Source organism: Eschrichtius robustus, chromosome 9 (assembly GCF_028021215.1).
Source record: "Eschrichtius robustus isolate mEscRob2 chromosome 9, mEscRob2.pri, whole genome shotgun sequence".
Lineage (NCBI taxonomy): Eukaryota > Metazoa > Chordata > Mammalia > Artiodactyla > Eschrichtiidae > Eschrichtius > Eschrichtius robustus.
Window position 1 is genome coordinate 50,635,884 of NC_090832.1, and position 25,049 is coordinate 50,660,932.

The 25,049-nt window shown below is 39.0% G+C and overlaps 1 protein-coding gene across 4 annotated transcripts in view; it reads right to left on the minus strand.

Moving 5' to 3' along the window:
- FIG4 (FIG4 phosphoinositide 5-phosphatase) overlaps window positions 1-25,049 on the minus strand; it is a 129,886-nt gene that overhangs the window by 11,143 nt on the left and 93,694 nt on the right. Inside the window, exons 23-25 of one of the 4 annotated variants that reach the window (XM_068551404.1) lie at window positions 15,483-15,543; window positions 14,962-15,168; window positions 14,517-14,598 (exon numbers count right to left, since the gene is read on the minus strand). The exons of 1 other annotated variant lie outside the window; for it this stretch is intronic. In XM_068551404.1, coding sequence (XP_068407505.1) covers window positions 14,998-15,168; window positions 15,483-15,543 — 232 coding nt within the window. In that variant the 3' untranslated portion in view covers window positions 14,517-14,598; window positions 14,962-14,997. Of the gene's footprint in view, window positions 1-14,508; window positions 14,599-14,961; window positions 15,169-15,398; window positions 15,544-25,049 lie in introns of those variants that run through there. 2 more of the 4 variants (XM_068551403.1, XM_068551405.1) reach the window with 2 other exon arrangements.

The following is a 25,049-nucleotide window of genomic DNA, read 5'->3' on the forward strand; positions in this document are numbered from 1 at the left end:
GTTCTGTTTTATGTGATGACTCAGAGATTTAAAAAACTATGTTGCTGCTGTCTTCTTCCCAGAACCAACTAGGCATGTCTGTTTTTAAAGTATATTTTTCACCCATCCCCAAAGCTGGTCCCTAAATGTGACATATTGTTGCCTGCATGGCTATACTGTCCTTGCTGCTGAGGTAGGCGTTGCCACACCACTTCTCCTTACCCAGAGCTTTGCTCAGAGAAACTCTTTTCCAGCTCAACTCCCATTTCTACTCCGTCAGGACTTGGTCTCCTCAGAGACAGCTGAATACCACAGGGTCCAGATGTGGCTGCTATCCTAGTGATGCAGAGACTTGGGGGAAGTGCGGAGAATGTGGTAGAGCCCTTAATCTCGCGGTTCACTTACATCTGGCTAATCAAGCATTATTACAACTATGGCAGCAGAAAGAAGTACAAGTAGAGTTAGGAAAATTAAAAAATGACTGCCTATCAGCTTTACTTTTATTGCAGCTAATTGGAGATGGCTAGGACATCAGTTAGATTTGGGTCACGGGCTTAATGAACAAGGGAGTCCTTCCGATGGCTACTCAAGGACCTCACTCCATCATGCGAGCAGGGTGCTTTCACCATTCTTGCCTAGTGGCATTTGATGACTGCTAATACAAATGGCAATTGTACATTTCTATTCTCTCCCTTTCTGGATAGTTTTAATCCTCCTTTGCTACCAGTGTATATTGAGAGCAGACAGGCAGTCTTTTAATTTATAGGTCACTAGATCACAAAAAGCCTAATCTGGACTTCAAGAGAGCTGCACAAAACCCAGAGATCCTGGACTTTGAGTGGGATGCAGTGATGTATGGGGGAGGGAGTGGGTTCTACTTATAGCAAGAGGAATATGCATAGATAACTGGGTAGCTAGCAGGGCAGACTCCGACAGATAACATAAATTAGATTCCTCAGTATCCATCTGAACTCCCCTTCCTGCATGCAGAGGCTGAAAAACAAAAAATAACATCCCAGAGTCCCTTGCAATTTGGGTTCAAAATGTGATTTAGGTTCTACCCACCACTTATACTCGCAGGAGTCTGATTTGGAACTGACTCATACGCGAAGCAGCAGCATGTAGGGTATCCTTTTTGCAGACTCTGGCAAAGGCAACGTGCTCTCGAGTTGGCCACCCCAGTGGCAGCTTCCTGATTATAGCTGAGGTGGCTGGTTTTGCAGCCAGCAGCTGCTGTGATACCTTCCGGATCTAGGCAGATGCAGCAGCCACTCTGATGATTTGCCATGTGCTTTGCGGAGTCATTCCTGGCAGCTTGGTCTACAGTCTGTCTCTTTAGCCCTCTGGTGATTCTGAAAGCCACTGAAAATCCCATAATAAATCACTTTCTGTTTAATCTACCTAGAGTGGATTATGTTTTCTGCAACTGAACTCTGACCACATAGCCAGCCAACGTGCAAAAGCACAGGAAGCGCCAGCTCTTTCTTGCTTTAGCTGGGAGCAAGCACACGGGCGCCTAGGTAACCCTGTTCCTGGATGGTTCTAGCAACAAGGGGATACTTCCAGCAGTTGGACACATTTGTGTTCACTGCCCTAGGAGACAGAAGGGACAGTCTACTACAAGCACATATATGAGTGGCAATGGTGGTCCTTTTGATGTTTGGGCCATAGCTGTTAGTATTTTTATTGGTCCATGTATGGCAGAATGATACTCTTCTACATTCTGACAACTATAAAATTAAAATGTTGGTTTGTGTTTTTAAAAGGACTTTTGGTTTTAGACAAAGTAAGATGATTTTTGGACCTGAAACAGGTAAAATGCCTCTAATTTAGGATGCAATTTATAAGTTGTAGGATTTCCCTCCCATTTTGTAGGATATATTGTCTTAGTATAAAAAAAAATGCAGTTTTTCCTCTGTTTCAGCTGTGTCTAGTATTACAAACACCAGGAGAGCACCCAATGATATTTGGCTGCACTGTTTTGTAGGCCATAACGTGAACATTTCAGCTGCTGTTTAATGAGAGCACACTTGGCTTTGAGCCACAGGCAACAGGAACTGGTTACCCTGCACAGCACTGGGTCTGTTCTGCCAGTAAAGGACAGGTTGCACATCAAGCCTGTTAACAGCTGTTCTCAAAGGGCAAAGAATACAACTGCCCCTCCCAGAGTCATCCTTTCTCCCCGCCTGTACGCAGGCCCAGACTCTCCCTCAAGGCAACTGGTCATCTATCAGACATTTCCACGGTGACCTTTGGGAGCAATCTGTCCCTTCTGTCCTCAAATTTCCTGGAACAGCAGCAGCAGTGGCCTGTCACTCCTGGAGACGCAGACCAATGGGCTGCAGTAATGGCCCTGTGTCTTATCTCCCACATGGAAGTGATGACACCTACTTATATTCTTTATGCCCATTTGAATATTTTCACCTTTTCCTGATGATTTACAGAGTGCTATCACTGAGTCTGCCATGTCACATCATTACATCTCCTGTTACCTGCATCTTTTTTCTAAGACTTTTTATTGTAGAACCTCTTCAGATTTATAGAACTAGAGTTCCCACATACCCCATACATACCCCAGTTTCCCCTATTAGTGACGTCTTCCATTAGGATGGTACATTTCTTGCAATTAATGAACTGATATTGACACATTATTATTAACTAAAATCCATACTTAGTTTTTACCTAACGTCCTTTTTCTTTTCCAAGACCTCATCAAGGATACATTACATTTAGTTGTCATCTCCGCTTAGGGTCCTCTTGGCGGTGACAGTAGACTGACCTTGTCGCTGATGACCTTGATAGTTTTTGTTTTTGTTTTTGTTTTTTAAGTATTTGCTTATTTATTTATGGCTGTGTTGGGTCTTCGTTTCTTTGCGAGGGCTTTCCCTAGTTGTGGCAAGCAGGGACCACTCTTCATTGCGGTGCGCGGGCCTCTCACCATCGCGGCCTCTCCTGTTGCAGAGCACAGGCTCCAGACGCGCAGGCTCAGCAATTGTGGCTCACGGGCCCAGCTGCTCCGCGGCACGTGGGATCTTCCCACACCAGGGCTCGAACCCGTGTCCCCTGCATTGGCAGGCAGACTCTCAACCACTGCGCCACCAGGGAAGCCCAACCTTGATAGTTCTGAAGAGTACTTAACCTGCATCTTTTCAGAGTTATCCTTCACTTTAATAACAGTAAGGATCAGACAAAACTAACTTTGGAAGGAGCTATCAGTAGGATCATGAGCCTTCAAACCAAAACCTACCTGTCCTGAGTTTTCAGAAAGCTCATGTGGCTTCATTGCTGTCAGTGTTCATCTGTGATGGGGTGTTGGGCACGCTGCCCAGTGGATACTCAGACACAGCTGCTGAGGGAACTCCTGTGGAGGATTTGATGGAGCGGGGGTTCCACAACCTGTCTGATTATTACACTCAAAGGAGAATTTTACAAAGCACAGATACCCAGGTCTTAGCCCAGGTGTACTGAGTCAGAATCTCCAGCAATAGGGTCTGGAAGTCTGTATTTTGTATTGCTTAAAAAAACAACAGTCTTGCTAATTATGTTTTTAATATAGAAAATTATAGAACATGGCCCATAATCCATTAGTATTAGTAATATAAAGGTATAAATGTAGAAAATGTAAAGAGAAACCAAAAGTCTAAAATGAAAACTGAATGCCTCCCTATAATCTATTTAACCATTTTCTAAGGACGCTTTGATTGCTCCCTGTTTTTAGTGTTGTCTTCTGTTTGCTTGAGATCTGTATTTCAGCAAGCTTCCCAAGATATTCTGGTGTAACCAGAAATTTGGAACCCACTACTACAGACGAAATTCACAACTGAGCTGAGGGGGAGCAGAATGTCCCTTTCCATGCTGGCATCCTTCTGAAATCACAAAGCCCTGCTCTTCCCTTTCCTCCCCTGAACAAGTCAGCCCGAAAGCCATTAGAAGGGGGCAGAGCAAGGAGAGGCAGCCTGTGACAGCCTGTGGGGTGTTGGGGCCCAAGTGGGGTGAGAAGGGCAGATCCAGTGTGGGGAGTTTAGGCCTGAGTGCGTGAGGAGGGCGTCCACGTGTAGGGGCAGCCTGAGGTGGTATTTCAGAGCCTGAGCAGGGAGAAGTGGGTGTGAACATCCATGTGGAGCGGTGGCCTGGGGCCCAAGGGGATAAGGAGGGCGCTCATGAGGGTGGTGTCTCTGAAAAGGTGTCAGTGCCTGAATAGAGGGCATCCATGTGGGGGAAGGGGTGGATGCAGTGGTGACGGAAGACTGGTTATATACGAGGGAATGAATCAGATAAATATAGTGAGGGTAACGGAGCCATGTTTCTCACTGTTGGAGAGGGAGGTCACTAATATGGAAAGGGAGACGGACGGAATAACCCCAGAGTACCCTACGATTAGAGGCATCAGTATGAATTTATGGAATTAAAGATATATATCTATATTTTATTTGTATTATACTTACAAATACATAATTTATATTATATGATATATATATGTAGTATATATTTGTATATACATATATGTATATATTTGCATATGTCTGTATATATTTACATCTATGAGTATATGTAAATATATATATGTCCTTTGAGTGGGCCTGGGAGCAATGACACCCCAATGGCAATAGTGCCCACACCTTGGCTTTAATACCATTTTCCACTAAAAAGAACCTGAGGTCCTTGGAGAAATGACTGATTTCAGGGCTGGGGCAGGCAAAGAACATGATGAGCTTAGAACATCTTGTGCCAGAAATCAAGGATGTACTTAAAGAATGATGAGGATGTGTCCAGAGGACACAGGAGCCAGGCTGAAGGGACACAGGTGAAATTTGGAACAATTTGAGTATCAAAATAAATAATGACAGTAACAGACTATATCCCATCGAATAAAACAGAAAACCAAGATCTCATACTGAGAAAAATAAGTAAATGAAATAATTGAAAGTTTGATGAAGAAAGGGATGTTTACATCATTTCAAAGTATCTCCCACAAAATATTCATTAATTAAAAGAGAGGGGGAAAAAAAAGAGCAAAAAGTGGAAAAGCCCAGAAGATTCCATTTTAATCAAGGGACTGAAATAAAGATGATTAGTAATGGCATGAATTGAAATTGTGTGCCACCTGATAGGATGCAATAAAAAGAACCCACCATCACTTCTGTGATATTCCTGCCTGTATTCATTATGTACTTTAAGCCAACGAACATTTATGATGTCACAGTTTCTGGGGGTCGGGAATCTGACAGTGGCTTAATTGGGTGATTCTGGTTTTAGGTCTGTTATAAGGTTGAAGTCCTGCTGCTGGCTGGGGCAACAGTCACCTTGAGGTTTAACTGGGGCTGGAGAATCCACTTCCATGCTCACTCACATGGTTGGCAGGCCTCAGTTTCTCACTGGCTGTTGGCTACATGCTTCAGTTCCTTGCCATCTGGGCTTATCCATAGGATGTTTGCTTGCCCCAGAACAAGTGATCCAAGAGATCGCTTCTATAACCTAACCACTTCTGCTCTATGCTCTTGGTCACAAAGATCAACTCTGGTACAGTGTGGGAGGAGACTGCATGAGGGTTTGAATAACAGGAGGTGTGGCCAATTTGAAGGCTGGCTACCAAACTGCCAAAGATAACCATGACAAACTCAGACTGGGCGCGGTTCTACAAAGTCATTAGACTGTATTCTTCAAAGTGTCAAGGTTATGAAAAATCAAGGAAGACTGGGGAACTGTTCCAGAATGAAGAAGACTAAAGAGACATGACAACTAACTGCAATGTGAGATGCGGGACTAGTTCCTTTTGAGATTAAGGACATTATTGGGACAACTAGCAAAAGCTTGAACGGGGTTGAAGGATTAGTTGGCAGCAATGTATTGCTGTTAATTTCTTGATTTTACTAGATTGTACTGTGATGTTATAGGAGAATCTTCTTATTTATATAAAATACCTACTCAAACGTTAGGGAGAGACAGAATATCAGGTCTGCAACTTACTCTCAAATGGTTCGAGGCGGGGAGGGAAACATTCTTTGTTCTGTAATTGCAACTTTGAGGTAAGTTTGAGACTGTTTCCGAATTAAAAATGTATAGAAACTATAAAGACCTATGGGAGAAACTGTCTAAGTTAAGGTCGAAAATCCTAATTCTATTAGGTAGAATTATAAGCCACTGCTGTTTTCATAGGTCAAAAATATATGAGTATTGGTAACTTCATATGGTTCAACTTAATACAAGAACATTCCGACAAACTAATCAACATCAAAGATAATGAAATTTTGGATTCCAATAAAGAGGCAAAACAATTCACAGGGCCCTTTCAAGGATCTCTCTCCTGCAATTAACTACTCTGTCCAGCACCCCCAGTATCTGACTCTCTGCAGACCACCTGTCAGCACAGAGAACTGCTGTAGTAGCTCCTATCCTAGAAATGATCCCTATACCCTCCTCCCAATGTCCTATTTCTCTGCAGCCCTCCACAGCATTTTTGAAATGGTTTCTGCTCCCCATGTTCTCTTACCCCCTTCCCATTTTTTCCTAAATTCACTGCAGTGGGCTTGCAAAGCTACCACCCATAAACATTTGCTCCTCAAGGCCATCAATACCTCCCTGTTAATTTCTCTGTATTCAAGACTGCTGCCCACTCCTTCCTTCTCGAAACATTTTCTTCTCTTGGCTTCTGTGAAACCACACTTCTCTAGAGTTTCCTCCTATTCCCCTCTTTGCTTATATCCTTGGCCCCTACAATTCACCCTCCAGAAAGCACCCATAGTCATCTTTTAGAGAGTGCATTAGAGCATGCCACTTCTCACTGAAAACGACCCCCCGCCAACCCCCCATGCTTCTCACTGGATAAATAACAGCAAAGCTCCTATGAGATTTGGCCCCTACCTATGCCTCACTCCATCCTAAAGCACATTCCTCTGGGCCTCTCTCACTTGGCTTTGTTTGCTGCTTTTTTTTTTTTTTTAGTGAAATGTTTTTGCTGTATTTTAATCTATATGCTTTCAAAAAATTGAAGTATAGTTGATTTACAATGTTAGTTTCTGGTGTACAGCAAAGCGATTCAGTTTTATGCTTACACACATATTCTTTTTCATATTCTTTTCCATTATAGGTTATTACAAGATATTGAATATATAGTTCCCTGTGCTATACAGTAGGACCTTATTGTTTATTTTATATATAATAGTGTGTATCTGTTAATCCTAAACCCCTAATTTTTCTCTCCCCCCAGTACTTTCCCCTTTGGTAACCATAAATTTGTTTTCTATGAGTCTTTTTCTATTTTGTAAATAAGTTCATTTGTATCAGTTTTTTTTTTAGATTCCACATATAAGTGATATATTTGTCTTTCCCTGTCTTACTTCACTTAGTATGATAATCTCTAGGTCCATCCACGTTGCTGCAAATGGCATTATTTCGTTCTTTCTTTATGGCTGAGTAATGTTCCGTTGTATATATGTACATCTTCTTTATCCATTCCTCTGTGGATGGACAATTAGGTTGCTTCCATGTCTTGGCTATTGTAAATACTGCTGCAATGAACTTGGGGCGCATGTATCTTTTCAAATTATATATGGTTTTCTCCAGATACGTGCCCAGGAGTGGGACTGCTGGATCATATGGCAACTCTTAGTTTTTTTAAGGAACCTCCATACCGTCCTCCATAGTGACTGTATCAATTTACATTCCCACCAACAGTGTAGGAGGGTTCCCTTTTCTCCACACCCTCTCCAGCATTTGTTTGTAGACTTTTTGATGATGGCCATTCTGACTGGTGTGAGGTGATACCTCAATGTAGTTTTGATTTTCACTTCTCTAATAATTAGCGGTTGAGCACCTTTTCATGTGTCTGTTGGCCATCTCTGTGTCTTCTGTTTGCTTCTTAAATATGCCAAGCTCATTCCTGCCCTGGTCTTCTGCGCATGTTCTCTCTGCTTTGAACACCCTTCACCAGTCATCTCAGGACAGACGCCTCCTCTGCATTCAGGTCTCAGTTCAAACCTCAACTCCTCAAGGAGACTTTCCCTCCAAACCTAATTTAAAGCAGCTCCTGACTCTCACCTGCCCCAACCACTCTCTCCCATCATCCTGGTTTGTGCTCTTCAAGGCATTTATCCTAATATGAAATTGTCTTATTAGTTCAGTGCTTGTCTGCCTATCTTAGGACATAAGTGCCTTGAGAGACCTTGTCAGTCTTGTTCTTTACTGTATCTCCAGTGTCTAGAACAGTGTCTGACACATAGTAGGTGCTTAATAAATATGTGAATAAATCACGTACTTTCTGCTAATGATCCCACCCAGCAGATGTCTCATGGCTGTGATAATGATAATTACAGAATCCTAGAGATGACCTTCCTTCCAAATCATCTTATCCAACCTCAGATTACAAGAAGAAACTCTACAACACTGCTGGTAGAAGGTTATCCAGCCTCTACTTGAGGACTCTCAGTGATAGAAGAACTCATGACTTTTCATAATGGAATGTTTACATGTCATTGTTTTTTGAAATTTTTATTTTTTATACAGCAGGTTCTTATTAGTTATCTATTTTATACATATTTGTGTATACATGTCAATCCCAATCTCCCCATTCATCCCACCACCACCACCCCCATCCCGCTTTCCCCCCTTGGTGTCCATACGTTTGTTCTCTACATCTGTTGTCTCTTATTTCTGCTTTGCAAACCGGTTCATCTGTACCATTTTTCTAGATTCCACATATATATATGTTAATATACGATATCTGTTTTTCTCTTTTTTCACTCTGTATGACAGTCTCTAGGTCCATCCATACATGTCATTGTTGATAGCTCTAATTGTTGAAAAGGTTTTCTCTTCAGTGACCCTAAATCTTCCTCCCTATATGTTCCACTTATTGATCCCAAAACAACTTGAAAAAGCCCTGCTTCACTGGACGGTAATTCAAGTATTACTTGAGGGAATGATCACATGATTCTATGCTCTGAGATAAATACTCCCAGCTATCTCAACACTTCATGTGACATGAAAAATTAACCAAGCCTGCACATGAGAAAGGTCTGCAAAATTTTAGCAGCTTGGTTTAAGTAAATAAAGCCTTTCTAAGCATCTTATCTGAAAAGTAAAATGTAAGCATGCCCTTGGGTATTCAGAGAACATGATCTCATCTCTCATGGCAGTCTTTCTGTTCTTAACAGACTGCTTCTCTGCATCACGCTCTTTCTGATACTGAGGGAACTGCAACAATCACAGCCAGCCAGGCCCACAAGCATCTTCCCTGAGACAAAGACTTGTCTTTTGCAGAACATATTTGTGAGTATATGTTCTCACTTCTGAATCAATTTTATATTTTAATGAGATGAGAGAGAACTTTCATGATGTAACTGTTCACTAATGAGCTTTGTGGCAAGGGCTCTTTGCCGAAGGCATTAAACAATTTATTCTATGAGTGAAAAAACAGTTTGGCTCTTATACCCCTTGGGGCTTTCAGTGTGTGCAATGCAGGAGGAAGACCATCTGTTATGATTAAACAGGCAACATTCTAGTGCATATTTGTATCCTTCCCTGTGACTTCCGCAATACAATAAGCACTCTATGTAATTTTTTAATTTTATTGTAGTTGATTTACAATGTTGTGTTAGTTTCAGGTGTACAGCAAAGTGATTCAGTTATACATATACATATATTCATTTTTTTTTTCAGAGTCTTCTCTCATATAGGTTATCACAGAATACTGAATAGAGTTCCCTGTGTTCTACAGTAAGTCCTTGCTGGTTATCTATCTTATAAATAGCAGTGTGTGTGTATGTTCATCCTAAGCTCCTGATTTTTCCCTCCTCCCAACATTTCCCCTTTGGTAACCATAAATTTGTTTTCTGTAAGTCTGTTTGTTTTGTAAAAAAAAATTGATTTGTATCATTTTTTTTAAAAATTAGATTCCACATGAGTGATATCATATGATATTTGTCTTTCTCTATCTGACTTCACTTAGTATGATCTCTAGGTCCATCCATGTTGCTGCAAATGGCGTTATTTCATTCTCTTTTATGGTTGAGTAATAAACTTATGGTATATATATACATCTTCTTTATCCATTCCTCTGTCCATGGACGTTTAGGTTGCTTCCATGTCTTGGCTATTGTGAATAGTGCTGCTCTGAACTTTGGGTGCGTGTATCTTTTCGAATTATGGTTTTCTCAGGGTATATGCCCAGGAGTGGGATTGCTGGATCATACGGTAGTTCTATTTTTAGTTTTTTAAGGAACTTCCATACTGTTCTCCACAGTGGTTGTACCAATTTACATTCCCACCAACGGTGTAGGAAGGTTCCCTTTTCTCCACACCCTTTTCAGCATTATTTGTCGATTTTTTAAGTAATGTCCATTCTGACTGGTGTGAGGTGATACCTCATTGTAGTTTTGATTCGCATTTCTCTGATAGTTATTGATGTTGAGCATCTTTTCATGTGCTTTTTGGCCATCTGTATGTCTCCTTTGGAGAAATGTCTATTTAGATCTTCTGCCCATTTTTTGATCGGGTTGTTTGTTTTTTTGATATGGAGCCACAGGTTGTTTTTTTTGATATGGAGCTGTTTGTATATTTTGGAGATTAATCCCTTGTCGGTCGCTTTGTTTGCAAATATTTTCTCCCATTCTGTGGGTTGTCTTTTCATTTTGTTTATGGTTTCCTTTGCTGTGCAGAAGCTTTTAAGTTTAATTAGGTCCCACTTGTTTACTTTATTGTTTACTCTAGGAGATGGATCAAAGAAGATATTACTGCAATTTATGTTAATGAGCATTCTGCCTATGTTTTCCTCTAGGAGTTTTATAGCGTCCAGTCTTACATTTAGGTCTTTGATCCATTTTGAGTTTATTTTTGTGTATGGTGTTTGAAATTAGAACATTCCCTTTCTTTTATATGCAGCTGTCCAGTTTTCCCAGCACCACTTATTGAAGGGACTGTCTTTTTTCCATTGTATATTCTTGCCTCCTTTGTCATAGATTAATTGGCCATAGATGTGTAGGTTTATATCTGGGCTTTCTATCCTGTTCCATTGACCTATATGTCTGTTTTTGTGCCAGTACCATACTGTTTTGATAACTGTAGCTTTGTAGTATAGTCTGAAGTCAGGGGCCTGATTCCTCAAGCTCCGTTTTTCTTTCTCAGGATTGCTTTGGCTATTTGGGGTCTTTTGTGTTTCCATACAAATTTGAAAACTTTTTGTTCTAGTTCTGTGAAAAAAGCCATTGAATGAAGGAGTGAGCAAGTGAATAAAGGAACCAATGAATCAGGGGGTCTCAGAACTATTTGCTTCCTTAATTCCTTAAACAAACAAACAAAACTATAGAAAAGAAACATTTCTTCAACTGGTCAGGAATATCACTCCTCTGGTAAGGACTGAACAAAGCTATAATGTAGTAATGCCTTGGTTGCCTTAGTGCTGCATACGGACATAAACAGTCAAATATTCTACACCTTTTTAGTCTCAGGACCCCTTTATACTCTTAAAAGCATTATTTAGGATCCCAAAAAGCTTTGGTTTATTGGGTTATAGCTACTGATATTTACTGTATGAGAAATTTTTAAAATCTATTAATTCACTTAAAAGTAACAATAATAGGGACTTCGCTGGTGGTGCAGTGGTTAAGAATCTGCCTGCCAATGCAGGGGACATGGGTTTGAGCCCTGGTCTGGGAAGATCCCACATGCCATGGAGCAACTAAGCCCATGTGCCACAATTACTGAGCCTATGCTCTAGAGCCCGAGAGCCACAACTACTGAAGCCTGCACACCTAGAGCGTGTTCCACAACAAGAGAAGCCACCACAATATGAAGCCTGTGCACCACAGAGAAGAGTAAGCCCCTGTTCGCCGCAACTAGAGAAAGCTCACGTGCAGCAACAAAGACCCAACGCAGCCAAAAATAAATAAATAAATAAATAAATTTTAAAAAGTAACAATACAAAACCTAATAAATATTAAACATAAATAGTTTAATGAAAAATATTTTCCAAAACAAAAGAAAATTTAAAAGGAAGTGATGTTTTTTACATGTTAGCAAACCTCTTCAATGTCTGGTATAAGAGAAAACAACTGAATTCTCAAATCTGCTTCTGGCTGAATCAGTCATAATACATTGTTTTGGCTGAAGTATAATGAGGAAAATCTGACTTCACAGAGACATGTAATTGGAAAAGAAAGAAGTATTTTAATAGTCTTCCCAGATAATTGAGGATATTTTTCTTTGATGCTACAGCAAAACTTGACAAATTTCTTAAAGGTTAGTTGCAGTGTAGAATCTGAAATCACGTCAATGAACTTTTCATGTGCTTTTATCTTAAAACCCATTGGTCTGTCTTACACTTGGAATGGGTTTTCTTATTCATGGATGATTTTTTTAATAGCATGCATTGGTCATTTGGACAATATTGACTGAGTTATGAAGATCTTCCAAATGTAAGACATTTCATTACACAATATCAAAAAAAAATCACATTTGTTAAGATCGTTACCAATCTCACCAGAAAAACCTTTAAGTAAGTATTGCTAATGATGGTGGATATAAGTTTTCCAAAATTCTGATTTTGGCTTGAAATATCTAACTTTATCACTTGTAACAAATACTTGCAATTGTTTTTCTTGAAGTGACAGGCTTACTCTGTTCATTTTTGAAAAAGTGTCTGCCAAATACTCGTCTGAAGAACCATAGTTTGTCAGTCAGTCATTATTTTAATTGGTGTTCTGTGAAAAAAGTGATGAGCTCAGCTCTCACATGTGCTTTTCCTTGACAACCATCATATTTTGATATACAACAGAAGTCTTTTATGTGTATCTCCCATTTTGCCCCAAAGAATACTAGAAAGACATACATTTAAGGGTTGATACTTACTTAATAATTTTTATTGCTTCATTAACTGGCCTTCCTCCCCCCACCCACCCCCTTCCCAGGCCCTCGCCCCTTCCCTCATATGTCCGATCCAATGCTGAAAGCCTGCCTGGGATGGAGGTGCATTCATTATAGGAGCCAGGCCAGAGAAGGACTTGACTCAGTGGGGGCTGGAGGACTCCTCAGGAGTTTGCAAACCACATTTTGAGCCTCACTGCTTTATGCTTTTCAGTGTTGTCTTTTTCTTCCTTTGGTGGCGAGGTGCTAGTTGTCACTATTTGTTACTGTCCATGCTGCCTGTGGGAGGCTCCCCCACTTTTAGCTGCACCCAATAGGAGTATGGGTTGGAGAAATTCCAGCTGCCTGGCTCAGGCTATCATGTTACTGGACTTTGGGTTTAAGTCCCAAAGAAATGAAGTTGAGTCCCAGCTTTATCACTTAAGAGTTCTGTAACTCTGAATGAGCCACAGACCCTCTCCAGGCCTTGTTTTCTTAGAAAATCAGGGGACTGAGTCCAGTGACCCCTAAACATCTTCCAGTTCCCAAATTTCACAGTCCTAATATGCTAAACACACATGTGTACACGAATGGGACATTCTGAGAATGCTGTCTTGCACCTTTCCACACAAATCTGACTGTTATCTATGTATCTCTAGAAGCCATTACAGATGGCTTTTGGGAGGAAAGAAGTATGTGAAGAATTCAGATGACACCAATTGATTTTCTCATGATGAGACTGTTGGGAAATATCCAAGATTCCATATGTAAAAACAAATTAAACACTAAAATGAAATAATAAACTAGTAAACAATAAATTCAATTTAATTATATCATCTACATGATATATAAATAAACCAATAACTGATTTTGTTACAGCATGAGAAAATCCAAGAAGAATAATACCTACTGTGTTAAAACTGTTTGAAATAAGTAAAAGCAAAATCTTTGGACAAGTAAGAGTAATAATGAGTAGAAGACAGTATAAAGGACAAAGTTATTGGTCTGAGAAGCTTCAAATATAATTTTGAGTTCCCAAAAAGATACCTAAAATTATATTTTTGCTCTTTATCTAAACATTTACTGACGTTTCTGAGATTATCAGAATTTTTTTTCCTAGCTCTCTATTACTGAAAGTAAATGTATCCGAACATATTAACTAGTCAATTTACTTTCCTATTTTCTAACCACATGATAAATGAACTACCAATTTAGCTATTCATCTTTTGAAATAAGCCTGAAAGAGTTTTATCTTTAAAGAGATATTATTTTGATGTACAATGCTTAAAAAGCACTGACTTAATTTTGACATTAAGTAATGAACTTCTAACACAATTATAAATAGTAAGACAAAATGGTTAAGAAAGTCAAGATAGTCTCAAGTCCTCTTTTTTCCTGCATAAGGACAGGATACATTTTATTCAGATATTCTGGGGCTTAATTAGTGTTTTGGTGACATCACACATACAGAATAGAAACTGTGACCCTTTACTAATGGATGTAAACCATCTTATAAAGAGTGTTTTTGCAAGCAAATGGAAAGTGGGTTTGAGAAGGAAGATTTTTTTAAATGTAAAAATTTCCCTTCTTTCCAACTGAGATCAAACTGCCATAATTTTTTTAAATTGTAAGATTCTAAGAGTAAGTTAAATACAAAAAGAAAGCAAAACTTTTAGGGTTTCATGTATTTAGAAACAATAGGCAAATGGAAATCAAGAAATCTTGATTCAATTCTAGGCATGTTGATCAAGGAATTCTTTTGAAGAGCTTCAGCAATTTGAACTGAAAATAAGAAAATCATGGATCAAGATGGCAATGTAGGTTGTCCCCAACATCATCCCCCTCACAAGAAAACCAACTAGCAACTATCCTTAGACAAGTCACCATTGTGAAAATCCCAGAATCCAGGGGGTGAAGTGGAAGCACCCCCCACCCCCGGACCCACAGAGACCAAGAAGGAAAGCATTAGAAGAATAAGAGGAATGGCTACACTCTGACTGCACTGCTCATCCCCTGGATAGTCACAAGGCCACACAAGAGGGCCCCCAGGTCTATAGTTTCTACAGTGGGGGAAAGAGCCCAAAGTAAACATCCAGCTCCCCCAGCCCTGCAGGGTACTTCCCAGGGGTTCCACTTGGGTCTCACCTCACAGGAATCACTGGGGCAATCTCTGGAGCTTGATCATGGAGAATCAGAGAGAAATGGAGAAGGGGGGCAGGGCTTACAGTAATCAGCACTCAAATCCTGGCAGAACATATTCCTCCCTGCAGCTACAACTGAACACAGATCCCAGCCAGAGGCTCTTTGCATCTGCAGAGCTGAGCTGGTGGCCCTGTCTGGCCAGGGAGCTCGCTGGGCAGTGGAAATAAAAGGATACTAATTAACACTGTGAAAACATATGAATGTGTAAATCTCACTGGTAATATAAATATATAGTCAAAGTCAGATTCTCTAATGTTGTAATGGTGGTGCATAATTTGCATGCAACTCTAGTTTAAAAGTTAAAAAAAAAGTATTAAAAGTAACCATAACTAGAATAATTTGTTATTGGGTATATAATATTAAAAAGGTGTAAATCATACCATCAGTAACCTACTGCCACATAACGTGTGGCAGGGGAGATGTAAAAGTATAAAGTTTCTGCATGCTGTTGAAGTTATGATCACCTTAAAATAGGATGCTGCAAATATATCTTCTGTAAGTCTCGTGGTAACCACACGGAAAAATCTGTAGTAGACACAAAAAAGACTGTGATAAAGGAGTCAAAGTATATTGCTACAAAAAGTCATCAAATCACAGAGGAAGACAGCAAGAGAGGAAGCAAGGAACAAAAGATCTACAAAACAATGAACAAAATGGCAATAGTAAGTCCTTACCTATGAATAATTTCTTTAAATGTAAATGGATTAAATTCTCCCATCAAAAGACACAGAGTGGCTGAATAAATTAAAAAAGAAGATCCAATGATATGCTGCCTACCAAGAAGCGCAATTAAGCTTTAAGGACACACAAAGACTGAGAGTGAAGGGATGGAAAAAGATATTTCAAGCAATTGGTGACCAAAAGAAAGCAGAAGTCACTATTCCTATATCAAACAGAATTTAAGTTAAAAATGGTCAAAAGAGATGATGAAAGTCATTATACAATGATAAAGGGAGTTAATCCACCAAGAAGACACAAAAATTGTAAATAGTCATGCATCCAACATCGGAGCACTTAAATATGTAAAGCAAATACTAAAAGGAGAAATAAACTGCAATACAATAATAGTAGGGGACATTAATACCCTGCTCTCAATAATGGATAGATAATCCAGACAGAAAATAAAAAACAGGATTTGAACACTATTAAACAAATATACCTAAGAAACATATACAGAACATTCCATCCAACAGCAGCAGAATATACATTCTTCTCAGGAGCACATGGAACATTTTCATGGCTAGATGATATGACAAGTCATAAAACAACTCTCAACAAATTCAAAAGACAGAAATTACCTCAAGTTATCTTTTCTGACCACAATGGAATGAAACTAAAAATAACAGGAGAAAAGCTGAAAAACTCACAAAGACATGTAAATTAAACAACACACTCCTGAACAGCCAATGGATCAAGAAGAAATCAAAAGGGAAGTAAAAAATATCTTGAGACAAACAAGAATATAAACTAACATACCAAAAAACTCATGGGATGCAGCAAAAGAAGTTCTAAGAGGCAAGTTTACAGACAGAAACACATTTATCGAGAAAAAAGAAAGACCTCAATCTAACTTTACACCTCAAGGAACTAGAAAAAGAACAAACTAAACCAGAAGTTAGCAGAAGATAGGAAATAATAAAGATTAAAGCAGAAATAATGAAATAGAGAATAGGAAAATAATGGAAAAGATTAACAAAACCAAAGGCTGGTTCTCTGAAAATATAAACAAAACACATAAATTTTCAGCTATAATAACCAAGGAGAAAAGAGGACCAAAATCAATAAAATTATACATGAAAGAGGAGACATTACAACTGATATCATGGAAATACAAAGGCTCATCATACAAGATAACTATAAACAATTGATATACACCAACAAACTGGACACTCTAGAAGAACTGGATAAATTCCTAGAAACATACAACCTACCAAGGCTGAATCATGAAGAAATGGAAAATATGAACTAATAATGAGTAAGAAGATTGAATCAGTAATAAAAACCTCCCAACAAAGCAAAGCCCAGGACCAGATGGTTTCACTGGTGATTTCTACCAAAAATTTACAGAAGAATTAATACCAATCTCTCAAACACTTCTAAAAAATTGAAGAGGGAACACTCCCAAACTCATTTTATGAGGCCAGCATTACCCTGATACCAAGGCCAGATGAGGACATTACGAGAAAAGAAAACTACAGGCTGATATCCTCAATGAATATAGGTACAAAAATTCTCAACAAAACGCTAGCAAATCAAATTCAACAGTACATTAAAGTTATTATACACCACGATCAAGTGGGATTCATCCTTGGAATGCAAGGATGGTTCAACATATGCAAATCAATAAATGTGATACATCACATTAATAGAATGAAAGACAAAAATCACATGACATCTCAATAGATGCATGTGACAAAATTCAACATCCATTCATGATAAAAACTCTCAAGTTCTGCACAGAAGGGACATACCTCCACATAATAAAGACCATATATGACAAGCCCACAGCTAACAGACTCAATGATAAAAGGTTGAAAGATTTTTCTCTAAGATCAGGAACAAGACAAGGGTGCCCACTCTCACCACTCCTATTCAACACAGTACTGAAAATCCTAGCCAGAACAATAAGGCAAGAAAAAGGAGTAAAAGGGATCCAAATCAGAAAGGATGAAGTAAAATTACTTCTATTTGCAGTTGATATATAGATAGAAAATCCTAAAAACTCCAGGAAAAAACTGATAAATGGATTCAGTAAATTTGCAGGATAATAAATCAAGATACAAAAAACCAGTTAAGTTTCTATACACTAACAATGAATTATCTGAAAAAGATATAAAACAATCCCCTTTACAATAGCATCAAAAACAATAAAGTACTTAGGAATAAATTTAACCAAGGAGGTAAAAGAGCTGTACAATGAAAACTACATGACACTGATGAAAGAAACTGAAGAAAACATAATTCAATGGAAAGTATCCAGTGTTCATGGTCTGGAAGAATAAATAATGTTAAAAAGTAATTATAGATTCATTACAATCTCTGTTAAGATTCCAATGGCATTTTTTATAGAAATAAATGATTCAAAATTTTTTATGGAACCACAGAAGATCCCAAAAAGCCAAAGCAATCCTGAGAAAGAAGAATTAAAAAAAACAAAACAAAACTGGAGGCATCGGGACTTCCCTGTGGTCCAGTGGTTAAGACTCCAGGATCCCAATGCAGGGGGCCCAGGTTCGATCCCTGGTCAGGGAACTAGATTCCACATGCCACAACTAAGAGCTCACATGCCACAGCTAAAAGATCCCCCACACAGCAATGACAATCCTACATGCTGCAACTAAGAACTGGCGCAGCCAAATAAATAAATAAATATTTTTTAAAAAAACAAAACTGGAGGCATCACACTTCCTGATTTCAAACCATATTACTAAGCTATGATAACCAAAACAGTATGGTACTGGCATAAAAACAGACACATAGGCTGATGGAACAGAATTGAGAGCTCAGAAATAAACCTATCCATACACAGTCTAGTAACATTTGGCCAGGGAGCCAAGAATAGTCAATGGAGAAAAGATAATCTCTTCAGTAAATAATGCTCGGAAAACTGGACATTCACATCCAAAAACAATTGAAAATGGACCCCTTTCTTACATCACACACATAAGCAGAATTGGATTAAAGACTTAAATGTTAGGCCTGAAACCATGAAACTCTTAGAATAAAACATAGGAGAAAAGCTCCTTGATATCGGTCTTGTCAATGATTTTATGGATATGACACCAAAAGCACAAGCAACAAAAGCAAAAATAAGCAAATGGGGCTATATCCAACTAAAAAGCTTCTGTACAGTAAAAGAAGTGATCAACAAAATGAAAAGGCAACCTATGGAATGAGAAAATATTTGCAAACCACGTTATCTCATAAGGGGTTAATAGCCAAAATAATATAAGGAACTCATACCACTCAATAGCACAAAAACAAATAATCCAACTAAAAAATGGGCAAAGGACTTGAACAGATATTTTTCCAAAGAAGACACACAAACGGCCAACAGGAACATGAAAAGGTGCTCAACATCACTAATCATCAGGGAAATGAAAATCAAAACCATGATGAGATATCACCTCACACCTATTAAAATATTATCAAAAAGAAGAGATAGGGCTTCCCTGGTGGTGCAGTAGTTAAGAATCCACCTGCCAATGCAGGGGACACGGGTTCGAGCCCTGGTCCACGAAGATCCCACATGCTGCAGAGCAACTAAGCCCATGTGCCCCAACTACTGAGCCTGCACTCTAGAGCCTGTGAGCCACAACTACTGAAGCCCATGTGCCTAGAGCCCCTGCTCTGCCACAAGAGAAACCACCACAATGAGAAGCCCTCGCACACCACAACAAAGAGTAGCCCCCACTCACCACAACTAGAGAAAGCCTGCACACAGCAACAAAGACCCAATGCAGCCAAAAGTAAATAAATAAATAAATTTATAAAAAAAAAAAAAGGAGATAAGTGCTGGCGAGAATGTGGAGAAAAGGGAACCCTTGTACATATTAATGGGAATATAAATTGGTGCAGCCACTATGGAAAACAGTATGGAGGTTCCCCTAAAAATTCAAAATAGAACTACCATATGATTCAGCAATCACAATTCTGGCTATTTATTTGAAGAAAACAAAAACACTAACTCAAAAAGATATATGCACGCCCCTGTTCATTGCAACATTAATTACAATAGACAAGACATGAAAGCAACCTAAGTGTCCATCAATGGATGAATGGATAAAGATGTGTTATATATACACAAAGAATATTTAGCTATAAAAAAAAAAAAGAAGGAAATCTTGCCTTTTGTTAAATGGATGGACCTTGAGGGCACTATGCCTCAGTGAGGTAAGTCAGACAGACAAAAACAAATACCATATGATCTCACTAATAGGTGGAATCTTAACCACCCCCTCCAAAACAAAAACAAAAACAAAAACAAAAACTGAACTCAGAAACAGAACAGATTGGTAGGTAGTTGCCAGAGACAGGGGGTGAGGGATAGGGGAAATGAGTGAAGGTGGTCAAAAGGTACAAACTCATAAGATAAATAAGTTCTGGAGATGCAATGTACAGCATGGTGACTATAGTTAATAATACTGTATTGTGTATTGAAAGTTGCTAAGAGAATAGATTTGAAAAGTTCCCACCCCCCCCCCCCACACACACACAATTTTAACTAGGTGAGGTGATGGTTGTATTAACTAACCTTATTATGGTGACCATTTTGCAGTATATACAGATATCAAATCATTACATTGTACACCTTAAACTTACACATGCTATATGTCACTTATATCTTAATAAAGCTGGACAAAATTAAATTTAAAAAGAAAATCATGATCCTATTTTAGCCTGTCCTACTAACATAATGTATAAATTAACTAATAAGGACATCAATGGTTTGTCAATTGAGAAAATCATGAGAGACCTGCCAAGAACTCTGTGTTATTACATCTAAAACTGAAAATATACTATAGTGAAATAAAAACTTACAAATATTTATCATTTGTCTTGCCGTTTGCTTCAATTTGTTAACACATTTCTCCCTTTTCCTCCCTCACACTTAACTACTGCATGATATTCCTTAAAGAGGTAAAACTACTGAATATCAAATATTATTCATGGGCTTCCCTGGTGGTGCAGTGGTTAAGAATCTGCCTGCCAATGCAGGGAACACAGGTTCGAGCCCTGGTCTGGGAGGATCCCACATGCCGCGGAGCAACTAAGCCCGTGAGCCATAACTACTGAGCCTGCGCGTCTGGAGCCTGTGCTCCGCAACGGGAGAGGCCGCGATAGTGAGAGGCCCGCGCACCGCGATGAGGAGTGGCCCCCGCTCGCCACAGCTGGAGAAAGCCCTCGCAAAGAAACGAAGACCCAACACAGCCAAAAATAAATATAAATAAATTAAAAAAAAAAAAAAAAGAGATCCCTGATATTTGGAGGACAGGGTCCTTTTTAAAAAAAAAAAAAATATTATTCATTCATAATTTATTTAATGCTTACTGCACACAAGGTATTATGCTAGGGACTGGGGACCCAAAGGCAGTTAAGCCTTGCCTCAAGTAACAGTTTTTTTTAAATTAATTTCAGATTAAAAATACCACATAGTGGGGTTTTTTTTTCTTTTTTTTTTAACCAAGGACTTTCTGTTCCCATAAATTGGGAGGGATGGAAGAAGGGTGATTACAAAATATGAGCGCACCTTTAATTTTGAAAATATAATGTAATTGATTTGCATGGTAGTATTCTTCAAATTTCTTCATAAAACCATAAGGAAAATGAATAATAATACTAAAATGTTAACCACAGAAAATTATGATACAACATTTAAAGACTATTGATGCCTGTTGGTGGATTTTAAACACAATTAGGACTTGATGGGATACGTACTTTATTTTTAAAATCATGTGTAAAAGCCCCAAGGGGTTCTGAGTCACACGTAGGATGACAGACCTACATTTAAATATAAAATTAAAAGGGTTTTTGTTGTATTTCAACCCAAATTTTATCTTAACTGGAAAGACTTCTTGCATAAGCTCAGAGAAGACAAGGGCAATGAATACATCATACCTGGGCACACATCATCACTGTGCAAAAGGAAAGGCTGTCAGGAAGGCACGGTGACATAGCACAAGGCTCAATAACCACTGTATCTGCCCGAAACCATCCCACTCACCTTCCATACACAGAATTGATGATAATTGGTAAACTAACAAAATAACAAAAGGTTAAACAGTTACAAAATGTGATTCTTGTATGCAGAGCTAAGAAAACCAATGAGTAATAACCCTCACATGGCTGTATCAGATATGCAAATCTGTTCCCCCAGGATTAACCTGCTTGCTCATGTAAAAAAAATAAGTCAGTGCTTTATGGGCTAAAAATACATTTAAAACCCTAATAAATTCATCTCTATCAGTAATTGAAGGATTTTTTTCCTTTTAATCGGACCGTGGATCTCAAGAAAATTTAAAAACCATGTATAATAACCTATTTAACTTAGACCCCCATTAGAGAAAGATACAAAATTTAACTTACTTGCTTTTTAAATCAAGAGCAGAAAAACCCCCACAAAATTACTGAATCTCTCTAATCTAAAACCTCTTGAGCCCCAGACAAATCATCTTGACCCTATTATTGTCGCAAACGAACGACCTTAGCTCCCAAACTTAACGTTTGTCATGTACTTCCAATCCTGGTAACCAGATCTACTCAACTAAGCTAGAAAACTCCTGCCTCTAACACATTCCTCACATCTAATCCATTACCAAAATTTACCAAGCCCTACAGAGTCTACCTTTACGAAATAAATCCCTTTCTTTATTTCAACTGCCAATAGCAAGCAGACTCCAATCACTTTCTTGTCCTGATGTTTCCAACAGATATGCTGTTTATCTCTCTCCAATCCATTCTCCATGCTATTTCCAGAGTGACCTTTATCACTCCCCTGATTAAAACAGGCTTCTAGGACAAGGGTCACTCTCTCTCACTTAGGCATCTCTTTCTGATCTTGTTCCTGCCGGTCTGTCTCTCTGGCCTCCTTGCTGACAATCCCCTTGCACTAGACACAGAATTCCACATGGGTCTCCAAAAGCGGTGTGTGGTCTTGACCCTCTGCCCTCTCTGCCTTCTTCAACCGGGCAACTCCATTTTTCCCTTAGAATTTAGCCTGAGGGTCAGCTTGCCCAGGAATCTGTCTGATTTGGATTCTTCTCTGCACCCCCAGAGCCTCCTCTGCTAACACCTTCACAGCACCTCCTACACCTGGAATCACTGACCGCCCCACCCCCCGCCCCCAGGTCAATGTAAACCCTCAGAGGCAGGGACTATATCTCACTCAACTGTGTATTACTGTATGTACACCCAACCTGGAATATAGTGAACAGTCAATAAATACCTGTCATTTAATGCCTATAATGCCTTACCTAGAAGGTAAGTATACCTTACCTTATAGAAGTGCTAGCTAGGTTCTTGGAAAAAAAGAAAAACCCATATTAAGGGGAGGTACTCAAGTCCTCATGTGAACCTACGGAATCCCCATAAATGGTATGCTTTGTAGTCACCAAAAAAAAAATAGTCAATATACTAAATTTTTAAAATATCAAAGTCATTTTAGATACATTAATTACACACGTACCTACAATTAAATTTCCATTTATTATTCCTTATATGCTAGAAACCTGTCAGGATAGCCTACTCTGAAAGGTACAAAAAATTCACCCTGTTGCATTAAATTTTCTTGTTTTACATAGTATACATAGTGCTATTGTAGATAATATTCAAACAAAGAGGCATTCAACTTTTTTCTGTTTTTCCTTTATCCATCTATCTAACAGCTTTTCATTTTGACTTTCAGCTGTAGCTTCCTGCCACCTCCTTCCCTTGTTTGGTCATCCCAGCTCTCAATTCACTGTGAGTAACAAGGGTGTATTTTCCAAGGCCTGCATTTATTTTACCCACTTTGGATACAGCACAGAAACCCCTCATCGGTTCCTGACGCCTTTTCTTCGTGACCTCTCTCTTCTCTTTGCCTAATTATTCTCAACAGGAATCATTCACACATATTTTCATTCAATCAACAAACATTCATTAAGTGCCTAGATATAAGGAACAGAGTTAAGATTTTTAATTTATGTGGTTTCAGAAAAGGTGCATTCATATAAATCCAACCTGTGACTGTTATCCACAGTGAGAAATGCACTTTGCATGGCAAATTGGTACACAATGCTATATTTATGTACAGAAATAAAATTTCATGAAACAAGACTTAACCATACTATGTGCCATGCACTGGAGCCTTCTACTGGATTCAGTTCAGTTTTGTTTCATTTTGTTACGTGGAGGCCTACTAAATTAATTTCATGGCCCACTAATGAGTCCAGGATTACAATCTAGAAAGCACTGTCTGAAAATACAGGAAGGAAATTTGTGTTGTGGAGAGATAACTGTATTTAAAAATAAAAAGAGCTAAAAATACCCTGGCGGGGTTGGAGAGAGAATGGCAAAAGAAAAAGAGGGGAAAAGAGAGGAAGTAGAAGTAAAAGTAAAAGAAATAGGGAGTAAGGGGAAAGCAGAAAGATAATTAGAAAAGTATTTATAAGGAAAGCCGGAGAGGGTTAAAGAGAGAAAAGTAAAGGCCAGAATCAAAGAGAAAGAAAGACTTCTGTGGTAATTTCTGGGGTGAGGGAAGAGGTCACAGCCTAGTTTCCTTGGGCTGAGGAATTGTTGTCACCTACCATCTCCCACCTGTGGAGGGAATTAGCTGATTAATCATTGATCACTGCCTCCCAACTGCTCTAATCCTTAAACCTTTAAAGACTGTACTCCCGGGTGTTTGGGAAAGATAACAAGAGTGACCCATTAAGGCAGAAATACTTCTTTAGCCTGCAGCAGAGAAGACAGCGTTATCTGCAGAGGACTAGCTGAAATCAATGAGGCAGGAGCGGGGGTGGGGAACCCCAGAGAGTGACTTGTATGTAGGGACTCATCACTGAAAACGATAGGTGAAAAGTCAACAAAGTTGAGCTAATCATGGCCTAGTGTCATGCTCACCTCATCGGTGTGAAAAGGTGCCCTAATTCTGACTGTGTTAACAGCATGCTCTGATTTGTGAAATGCTTCCCCTAGCAGAAGCCCATTCCCAGGGGCATTCCCTCTAAGGTCAGTAAATGCTACTTATTGTGAGATGTACTCAGGGAATAAACTCAACCTTAACGATCCTAAAACAGTAAACACACTTATTTAGTTCATCCTGCATTGGAAGAATCCTAAATTAGACACGTTTTACCCAAACTCTATGTATTACATTTTGAACCACTTCTTAGAGGTAAGTTTTAAACAAGTGAGACATGTTCCTAGAATAGGTGAACCATGGAATAGCAGGCACTAATAATAGGCGTGTTCATGTTCTTTTTAACCTACACTGATTGGCACTTGCTGCTTAGTTAAAAACTCCTCAGAACTGGTGGGAGTGTACAATGAGG